This window comes from Nilaparvata lugens, unplaced genomic scaffold (assembly GCF_014356525.2).
Source record: "Nilaparvata lugens isolate BPH unplaced genomic scaffold, ASM1435652v1 scaffold8333, whole genome shotgun sequence".
Taxonomy (NCBI): Eukaryota; Metazoa; Arthropoda; class Insecta; order Hemiptera; family Delphacidae; genus Nilaparvata; species Nilaparvata lugens.
The window spans coordinates 1-10795 of record NW_024094079.1 but is presented as its reverse complement, the minus strand read 5'-3'; the positions used below and the strand labels follow the sequence as shown (position 1 = coordinate 10795).

At 35.8% G+C, this 10795-nt stretch overlaps 1 protein-coding gene across 1 annotated transcript; it reads left to right on the top strand.

Moving 5' to 3' along the window:
- The first annotated feature begins 2220 nt into the window (after positions 1-2220).
- Positions 2221-8962, top strand: LOC120349116 (activating signal cointegrator 1 complex subunit 2-like). Its single transcript, XM_039419078.1, has 3 exons — positions 2221-2321; positions 6109-6240; positions 8899-8962. The coding sequence occupies exons 1-3, from the start codon at positions 2259-2261 to the stop codon at positions 8920-8922; spliced, it is 219 nt and encodes a 72-aa protein (XP_039275012.1). The 5' UTR covers positions 2221-2258; the 3' UTR covers positions 8923-8962.
- Positions 8963-10795: the final 1833 nt, after the last annotated feature.

Here is a 10795-nt window from a genome sequence, read left to right as displayed (position 1 = left end):
GTCAAAAAACATAATGTCATCGTTGTGGACCCAGAAAGGATAGTACACCGTCTTTGTTGAATGATAGACAAGGATAGCAAAACCAAAGTTGATCAAATACTGTCATTATAACGTGGACCTCACTATAGAATACATTTTTAATAAATTCTTAATTTTTTAATTGATACGTGGGTGTGCCAATTTCAAGTATTTTCAACTAAAAATTTACGTCTACCACAACATCACCTTCACTAAACCACAGATTGATAGAGTACTCTTGCATCTTTGAATTATTATTAAACTTTTATTTTGAATTGGTACATTGAAAGAGCTATTACTCTTGTATATTTGATTTTTTATTATTTAAGAATTGTTTCAATTCAAAATGTACATCTAAAAAGTTATACTTTGAATCATGAGCTTATTTGTTATCAACTCTTCAATCAAAAGTGGTTTAATATCTCTAGAATAGTATTTTGTTATTTGTGATTTTATTATATTTTTATGAAAACTAGTCCGTCTGTTTATTTTATCATCATTTAGCTAAACTACACTACCTCGACTCAAATTGTACGACTCCAGTCGAGGATACTCGGTCTCCGACCTTACGATTCGCTGCTCATGTCACTAATTCAGTTTCCATGCTACTCCATTTCTAACCTCACTCATTAAAAAATGAGATCTAATTCGTCACTACTTAGCATTAACAAATTTATAATAATTATTATGAATATATTGTCTTATCTAAAATGATAAAACATCACTCTTAAAACATGACCTCACCACTTCCATTAGAAATGGATGGTACTAAGCAACTCAAGTAGAGGCTCGACCACATGTCGAGTCGACGCTGGACTCAGTCTCACAGTCGTGAGGTCGCGGAGACTAGAGTCGACTGGTCTGACTGTCACCATTTGAAAACACATGCTTCGTCGAGAAGAGACTAGAGTCGCAGTCTCTTCTCGACTTGAGTTGCGTAAGTGTGAGTTGAGCCTAAATGCTGCTAGAACAAATCAGAGAACCTTATTTTAAAAAAAAATCCTTCTCTGATTGGTTCTCGTGGCATTCAATCATGATTCAAATTTAACAGACTTTTGAGCAACTGGGCCATCTTGTATATAATAGGTACGCAGGTAATTAAAGGGATGACCAGAGATGAAAGGACCTGCTGCTCCTTATTAAATTTCGTTATTGCTTTACACTCTTTTCCGATCTAGCTAACAAACTCAAACTCGATGAATAATTTTTTTGCAAAATAGAAATGATTTTCTCCTTCTTTTCAACACTTCAGTATCCGTCTCTTCCTTCCTCTTTTTTCCGTATTAATTGTGTTTTCGCCCCACTTGCATGTAATGAGCTGGTTTTCGTGCGTCATATGGAGGCCGAAAATGATTGTTTTCTGACCAGGCCGGTAAAAGTTTTACGGCCCTAGGGCTGTAAAATAACCTTGAAGTCAGCTGATTCTGATTTGATGTGAATGTGTTTACAAAATGGTTTATGAAACTGAATCAGTTTATGCTTCTAGAATTGAATACGTATTCTGCAATAAGATACTATCATTTATGTGATGAATAAAATACAGATAAGATATATATTATAAACTATTCAAATTCGATTTTCAGAGTAGGATAGAACTTCTAACCTAAACTTCCGAAGTCAACGACAACAAGCATTGTTGCGTTGACATTCAGATTGGCCAAATTTCAAGTGTGCTAAACAGCTGATCAAAAACTTTTCATTATTTGGTTTATATTCAAGAATCAAAACATTTATAAAATATCATCTTATTGTCATTTGGAAGAATAAAAAGTATAAACTCAACCCTCTTACATAATTGAACATAATATTTTAGGCTATTTAGACAAATCAGAATAAAAAATAAAAATACTTGGACAATTTCCTGATATTCAGATTACCTCAGATTTGCTAGAGCTATGACCTTCCTGTTTTGCTTCGGAAGTGCCTAATAAACAATTATTCTCATATTATATTGTTTATTTTTCTGTGTAGCGAAAAATAACGTTCTCACCATGGGCAAAAATGTTTTCCCGGCTCTCAATCTTTTCTAGTCCTCGGCCTACGGCCTCGGACTTGAAACCCGATTCGAGCCGGAAAGTCTCATTTCGGCCCTAGGTGCGAAATATACTATTCCGTCTCAACTAATACTGCCTAATTGATTTTTAATTGTGTTTTAAATAAAACAGCCTGATTGGTATGGTGATGTTATTCTATTTCAGAGTTCAAAGACTGACACATTGAGCCGGCCGAACGAAGTTGAGATGGTGTCTCTAGTCACCCAGGTCAAAGATTTGCTGCCTCATCTTGGCGATGGATTCATTCAGGTATGTTCATGTCAGCTGGCATATTAATTTGAATTTCATCTTATAATAGTTATGATGAAATTTCAGTAAACAAATCTATATATAAAAAGCGAAATGGCACTCACTCACAGAACTAAAATCTACCGGACCAAAAACGTTCAAATTTGGTAGGTAAGTTCAGTGGCCCTTTAGAGGCGCACTAAGAAATCTTTTGGCAATATTTTAACTGTAAGGGTGGTTTTTAAGGGTTTAAAGTTCGTCTTTTAGCATGTATGTTCTTCTTATTCTCTTATTATAATTGAAAAATGTCCATACCATATGTTAATATAGAACTATAATCTAGTGAGAGTACCTCTTCGAAACAGTTGTTAATGGTAACTAAATTGATAATTTTGTCAGGTGGCATTAAGTTGAGTGACTTGTTAGGTTGGCACCAAGTTGAAGATTGAAAGCATTTATCGCGGAAAAATTGCTACTTTAATCAGAGCTATTCCTGGGAATATTATATTACTAGCCGTCAGGCTCGCTTCGCTCGCCATAGCTGTTTAGCCAGACGTCTGGACCACCGGTTGGATCGTCCTACATATGATAAAAATGCTCAAAAGAAAAATGCTGATTTAATCCTTGGACGATCCAGTCGGGGGCAGGGGGCGTTGCCCCTGGCTAGACGAATATGGCGAGCGAAGCGAGCCTGACGGCTAGTTATTATATTTGAGCACAATGGACGACATCCATTATTGCATTAAGTGAAATTCCATTATTTTGTTCAAAAATACAGTAGCTCGTTATGAGTTCTGGGGATCTGTGGTGCGTGTACAAATGGGGGGGGGAGTTCTGAACTGAACTAGGGATGCATGCAAAACTGGATGCAAAAACTGTATTTCTATTCCAAATTACTACAACAGGGAGTGTCGCAGATGCAAGACGATCAGGAAGACCATCAACGTCAAGGACAGCAGAGAATGTTGACAGAGTTCGTGAAATGTTCATCAGGAGCCCTAATAAATCACTGCGTCAAGGATCTCGTGAAAGTGGTCTTTCATGTTACTGTGTTGCAAACGAAGTTTCTTAAGAAAGATCTCAGTGTTTTTGCATCGAATGTTGCATGGATCCCTCCCCTCGTTCAGCCATTCACCACCTTGTACTCGCACCACAAGACCCAGAACTCATAACGAGCTGCTATTTTGGCTCGTTCTTCCACAGTCAAGAGAGGGGGCATTTTAAACTGAAACAAATGAAAATTGGTGTTAAATACAACCTCAAGGAGTGCTCTATCTACCAATGTAGTTCTAACAAAAGGTTTATAAATACAGAAATTGAAGCTGTATAAAAATGGTAGTGACTTATCAGACACTCTTTATTATACTAGCGACGCAGTAACACGTGCTTTGACCGTGGTAAATTTTTGTTGTGAAATGCAATCTTCTTATGTTCGGAAAAAAAATAATTTCTAATTATTTTCTCAAAATACGTGAAAAATCTCAGAATTGAAAATTCTCAGCTACAAGAAAGTGTTGACGGCTTCGAACCTGCAACTCTCATAATGGTCATGCTTACACAATTACGCCACGGAACAGCTGGAGAAAGCTCTGTTTAGTGGGCTTCTATCGTTGCCCAATTTCGAATCACAAATTGGATAATTTTTTTAAATCATTATTTAGAAACCAATCGATTAATTGACCGAGCGAAATGAGGTCTAAGATTCAAGACGACGGTTTGCATTTCTCTTTATGTTAATATTTTTGTTTATTTATGCTTTATGTTCGCATTTACAGCGAAACGCAGCAATAGATTTTCATGAAATTGACAGGTATGTTCCTTTTGAATTTCGCGTCGACGTAACATACGGTTTTTTTGAAATTTTGCATTTTAAGGATAATACAAAGGAAAAGGAGTCTCCTTTGAACGCCAATATTACCATAAAAATCGACTTTGAATTATTCATCATAATCAGCTGTCTAGTGGACTATCTACCCGTTCAAAAACATCGAACATCTTGTAAATGTATCTTTCCATCAACGTTAGTTGACAGTTGACTATAATACTACCCTTTCAAAACATGAAAATCTTGAAAATGTATCTTTCCTCAACGTTGTAGACAGTTGCAGCCAGAGACCTGATAACAGCGCTCACACTCACATTCCGGGACGACACGTCACGGTACGATAGGACAGAAAGCTCTATGTTTATTTAGGATTCTTTCTAGACATTTTAAATTGATAAATTATTCATTAATTTTTGAGAAAACATAACAACAGGTCAATGTAACTTACTGAGCGCGAGGTCTACTGTTCACAGAACTACTAGTAGAAGTCAAAATTACCTTATATCCATCCTCGGGAAATTCAGAATCTTTATATTAAAATTGTCAAAAAGTTAATTAGTTCATAAGTTATAAGCAACAATTGTTATTTCCTATCCAGGACATGCATAAGCAATACCTTTCTTTATAATATTATTGAAGAAAGATTAATAGAGATTGAAAAAAAATCAGTACTGCAATCTTGAAGAACTGAAAATAGGCCTTCAACCATCCTCGGTAAATGAACAACAAAATTTCAAGTTGATCAGTTTAGTAGTTATGACGTGTGTGCATTATTTGTGTGTTTCCTATCCCGTACATGTAAAGCCAATATTTTTTCCTAGTATATAGATGCCCAGTTGATAATGCAAAAAAATAATATTTTAAAAGACCAGTTTATATTACATCAGATAACCGGTATCATCTATCTCTTAGAAGGCAGTGGCAAGGCAGATAATCGGAAACGTTTTACTCCTATCTTTCTCACTGCCATTATAACGTGGACCTTACTGTAGTATGGTAATGGCAGAATTTGTTATACTGTTTGAAGAGGGGGCGAATTTCTGATTGAGACAAAAACTTGAAAGGAGATACAAGATGAAGATAGTCTAGTTGGCAACAATGGAGCTGAGGATATCAACAGACTGCCCCATTCTTTATTTGTAGAAAGGCTAGACCAATTTCAGGCTTTGTTAATGTTGCCGCATTTGAAGAGGGTTTTATTGAAAAGAAAAACTGAGAGAAACAGTAAGAAGATGAAGAGAGGAAAGGAAAAACTTCGAAAATAGCCTACTCCATCTCTATGTAAAGATTATTTTGTGATTTGTTGGAAAGCTAGGATAAAATGTCGACAGAATAACATGAATTACCAGAATAAACTTGAGTATGAAAAACAAGCTTCTAAACCTGAAACTCAAAAATTTCTTCTATTTCCTTCTGAAGATTGATTTTGTTACGCATTGTCATTGTATTTATTTTTTTTCTAGTCAACCATTGGTGTTTTGATCTTATATAATTCAGTCTAGTTACTCATTGCATTTGACGTTGGAAAACTAGTGTGATTCTGTTCCAAATAGTGTTCCCAGGAAAGCCAGGCGATTATTCTGCTTTCTTTTGAACGGTTTGAGATTGAACCAAAGACCTTAAAGATGCATAGACTCACATGCAGCGCTAGTGTCGTACTTTGAATTGAAATCCGCCATTGAGGGGGCAACCCTTAGATATTACATACCAATGCCACCAATGCCTTTGTGATCTATAGTATTACAAATATTATTTATATAATATCTCGTGCTAAAATACCCCAATGGCGGCCTTCAATTTCAAGTAAGAGCTATCATTGGGAAGGCATAGGCATTGTGGGTCTATATCTCTTTAGGTCTTTGGATTGAACTATGTTGAATAAACTCGTATGTTAGTTCATATTAGCCGAATGTGGATTGTCCAGCCATATTCTCAACGCCCATTTGGAGTTATGTTAATTGATGTGTTTTGTGAATGTTTCAGAAATGTTTGGAGCACTTCAAGTATGATAGCGCGACTGTGATAAACGCCGTCCTGGAGAGTAATCTGCCGCACTCGCTCAATCAACTGGACCCCTCCATGCCCGCACAAGTCGAACCACCTCCAACCGAAACTGTGAGTTATTACGTGCATTCACAAGATTTTTGTCACTTGATTTATTTAAAAAAAAAACTCTGGTCCTTTCCTAATTCTGTCTAAATCCTCACGTCATTTTCACATTTGCGTTTTCTCGATTTTTGAGTAAAATGAACGATTTTTGCTAACTGACGTCAGTTTTCTCAGAATATCGGGGACCGAGCTCCGCTCTGGAGTACAAAGGTATAAAAAATTTATTACAAAAGAAGAAATTATAATAAAATTCATACAGGAATGTTCTATCTAATCACAGTAAATTGAGATAATTCCCAGAGGAATGCAAAAATTTCCTCACAAGGCCCAGTTGCACAACAGCTGAGTCATAATTTGACACAGTCCCACACACATGAACTCGCTCACTCACTTCCATCATCAACAGACGACGAAATAATTATCATCTGCTGTTTTCCAAGGATGAATAATAATATTGTCCTTTTTACGTACGATCGAATCTTTATATTGAAAACCTACTATGTTCTGAATTTCGTGTGAATCGTTACAGCCGTTTTCGAGATCCGGTGAAATACAAACATATAAAAATCCAAACATATAAACAGAAGTTGCTCGTTTAATAGTATAGGATTAGGCCTACTTGAATTATTTTTACTTTCCTTTTGCCCTATTACCATAGGTAAGGAAATTATTGCTTTCCGAAAAAAATTAAGGTACCCCAATTTCTATACGTTTGAAGGTCCCCTGAGTCCAAAAACTGGTTTTTGGGTATTGGTCTGTATGTGTGTGTGTGTGTGTGTGGTGTGTGTGTGTGTGTGTGTATGTGTATGAGTGTATGTGCGTCTGTGTACACGATATCTCATCTCCCAATTAACGGAATGACTTGAAATTTGGAACTCAAGGTCCTTTCACTATAAGGATCCGACACGAACAATTTCGATCAAATGCAATTCAAGATGGCGGCTAAAATGGCGAAAATGTTGTCAAAAACAGGGTTTTTCGTGATTTTCTCGGAAACGGCTCCAACGATTTTGATCAAATTCATACCTAAAATAGTCATCGATAAGCTCTATCAACTGCCACAAGTCCCATATCTGTGAAAATTTCAGGAGCTCCGCCCCATCAATGCAGATAGATTCCCAATTATCAGGCTTCAGATACAATTGAAACAAAAAAAATCAAGTGGAGTAGATTGAGCATGAAAATCTCTACAAATAATGTTCAGTAACATTTTCACCTAAAATTGAAAATAAGCTTTAAATTCGAGAAAATGTGATTATTCAATTGCAAATTATTGTTGATTCCATTAAATCATTCACTATGGAGAGATAGCAGACCTCATGTGTGTCTCCAGCGTTATTACCCTGTCACCAGCTGGCTCAAATCTTTGAATAGTAGACTTGAGATGCGCGGGAACACTAGCGTCAGGTGATCAATTTTCATAACGGCAGGGAAAGTTGTGTGAGTGCGCCACACCAGATTTGTTGTATCATTATAATTTGTAATTTCCCATTGGTTTATCAAAAATTTTATTGGTTATTCATTTTATGTTAGAAGCATTTCAAACAGCTGTTTTTAGTTCGCAGCCTTTCGCGTGAATGTTTTTTTTCGTTCAAAGACATGTCCGTTTACAAAAATACTCTACGCACCTGTTCTTTTGTTAGTGGCCACACTCAACTGAATATATAAATGTATTGTTGTGAGAGGTTTGATCATTACCACGGAGTGAGATGGATACAAACATGGATAATTTATTAATAAAAACAATATAAAAATCTTGAAGTACCTTACCCTTTATTAAAAAAAAATCAAATTGAAAATGAAAATGACATAAGTAAGGGTCGAAACTAGTTGTTGAACTATTTTAAAGTTGTTTTTTTTTAAATAAACGGTACTTAAAGATTTTTATATTGTTTTTATTAATTTGTTAAAAAGTAGCCCATGTGAGTAAAGTATTTTTACGATATGGATAACTGATATTTATCATTAAGGCAAGGATAGTATATATCTTTTTTACTTTTACTGAGGGTGATGCCCATATATAAGCCCCAGGCTTGTGCGTGTGTTCTAAGACGAACGGTGATGAGAGAAGAGTGGACCTACAGCTTGGTTCCCAGGAGTCAGCTCCTTAGTGGTCACCTCACAACGGCAGTTAGCAGGCACTTAGATCCTAACTTATCAAATCCATAACTTATCTGCGCGATCATAGAGCCAATCGCTTCCAATAATTTCAAATTCAAATTCATTTATCTTCAGAAATTGTAAAATTTACAATAAATTCCTCAATAATAATTTTAATAGTTTGATTGTATGGTGTGAGATGTAGTATTTCTCCATGATTGAAAAGAATAAGACGTTGATATTGTCAATACAACTTAATTTATTGAAAATTATTCATATTACAGAACCAGGTTTCATGGTAACACCTACCACGCGAAGACCATGAAACCTGGTTCTGTAATATGAATTGATTTTAATAAATTAAAGTGGTATTGACAATACCAACGTCTTATTCTTTCAATTTTAATAGTTATTAAATGTATTTTAAAAATAAACATTGTTTTCCAAAATTAATCTGAGATCTATCAAAATTATTGTATTCATAGATTTGTAACCTAAAGATTGTAGACTGTTCAATCACAATAAATGTGTCGATTTATAATAATAATTGTTTAATGTTTTCAGGCTAGTAATTTGCCGCTGCGGTGAAGTTTTTTGATAACGATGAGTTCGATATTATGACTCGAGACTCAATCGATACTTCTCGGGTGCACAAAGGCAAATGGTAAGTGATTCGTCTGATCTTTAAGAATGAATTATTTGTTATGTTGTATTTTCACGAATACTTAGGTCGATGCAAGTTTACAAAATAAAGCATGCTTGTGAGAAATTGACCTACACCTCTGTGACAAGCCCTGTTCCAAAGAAGTTTCAAGTGTTTGAAGCCTGTACACAGCTTTAGAGAAGATAGCTAAGAGTACAAATTATAATGTATCTAAAAGTGTCCACTTTCTTCGACCTTCTACCCTACTTTCGCCGCTCCAAATGTTCTGACACATTGAATAGAGGATCAAATTCACCACCCACAGCTTCCTCATCTGCGAATTTTTGATACACTCTTGCCCGGTTTGCAGAGTGGTTACATAAAATCAAACATAGCTATGTGAGATATAGTTTAAAATCACTGACATAATGGTTGTTCGTTGCACAGTCTTTTGTCGAAGCCCATTAGCTATATCTCGAATTAGCATCACATATAAGTCACACTGCAGCTCTATTCACTTTTTCCGTACATGCTTCTATCCAACCGATGTCTTAGCATCTGGGAAAGTTTCAATCGACATCACTGTGAACAGACCTAAAAGACCTCACATAAAATTGATAAACAATATGGCGACTCTTGGCTTTTGGCGAGTTTTCTTACCATATTTAGCGATTTGAAGGTTATAATCAAATTGAAAAACATATGGAGAGAAAATAATTTACTTATATGCAGATGGTTTTTCGTAAAAATCTTTCAAAAATAAAAAAGCTATCACAACTCTAAAATGCTTTGGTGGGAGTAAATTTGGATTTACAGCACGACTTCGGGCCTATAACTTAAATGACCGTTCTTAGCTATTGAAGACCTAAATAAGCTCTTTTTAACGACTCGCAACGAAATCAGTGTGCTATTGGGTGTTTTTAGTTTTATGGGAGCTATAGTTACTCTGACATCTGTGCAATGAAAGTGGAGTTATAGCTTCATAAATAAGTTGAATGCCTGATTTTAACTTTTTTGATGACTGCAACCGGCCATCTATCTCTCTGCTCGCTCCACTATGTTTGAATGTCATTCATGTGTGCGATATCTCAAATGTGCGAGTATCAGCTGATCGGGAGGATCTCAGGTGTGCGAAATTTCAGTTTGTCTGTTCCCGTTGCATTGTGGATACAGTACCTAATATTCGTATGGTACTGTATCATATTCTGGATTGATACTGTATCCTCAACAAAACAAATATTTCAAATGTGCAAGTATCAGCTGATCGGGAGAATCTCAGGTGTGCAAAAATTTCAGTTTGTCTGGTTCCCGTTGAATTGTGGATACAGTATCATATTATTCGTATGATACTGTATCATATTCTGGATTGATACTGTATCCAGAATAAACAATATTTCAAATGTGCTGAGAATCAGCTGACCGGGAGGAGCGAATTTTAAGTTTCGTTCCCGTTGCATTGTGGATACAGTATCAACTATTCGTGTGATACCGTATCATATTCTGATTGATACTGTATCCTACACAAACAAACATTTTAAATGTGTGAGAATCAGCTGATCGGGAGGAGTGAAATATTTAAGTTTCGTTCCCGTTGCATTGTGGATATAGTATCATACTATATCGAATGATTTCTTATCATATTCTGGATGATACTGCATCAGGTACTTTGTGCCAGTTGCAAAAAGCCGTTATTTCATCCTGATCAATTCCAGCAGATCCCTTTTTGAAATGTCTTCTCTGATTTGGTTCACGAGATAATCATGATTAAAATTTAACCGGCTCTTGTGCAACTGGGCCTTGTGAGGAAATTTTTGCATT

Bases quoted from the DNA above. Each gene is read 5' to 3' on its own strand.
- LOC120349116 (XM_039419078.1), top strand. From the start codon at position 2,259: ATGGTGTCTCTAGTCACCCAGGTCAAAGATTTGCTGCCTCATCTTGGC. The intron at 2,322-6,108 runs GTATGTTCATGT...TGAATGTTTCAG, and splicing joins TTGGCGATGGATTCATTCAG to AAATGTTTGGAGCACTTCAA. The intron at 6,241-8,898 runs GTGAGTTATTAC...TAATGTTTTCAG, and splicing joins AACCACCTCCAACCGAAACT to GCTAGTAATTTGCCGCTGCG.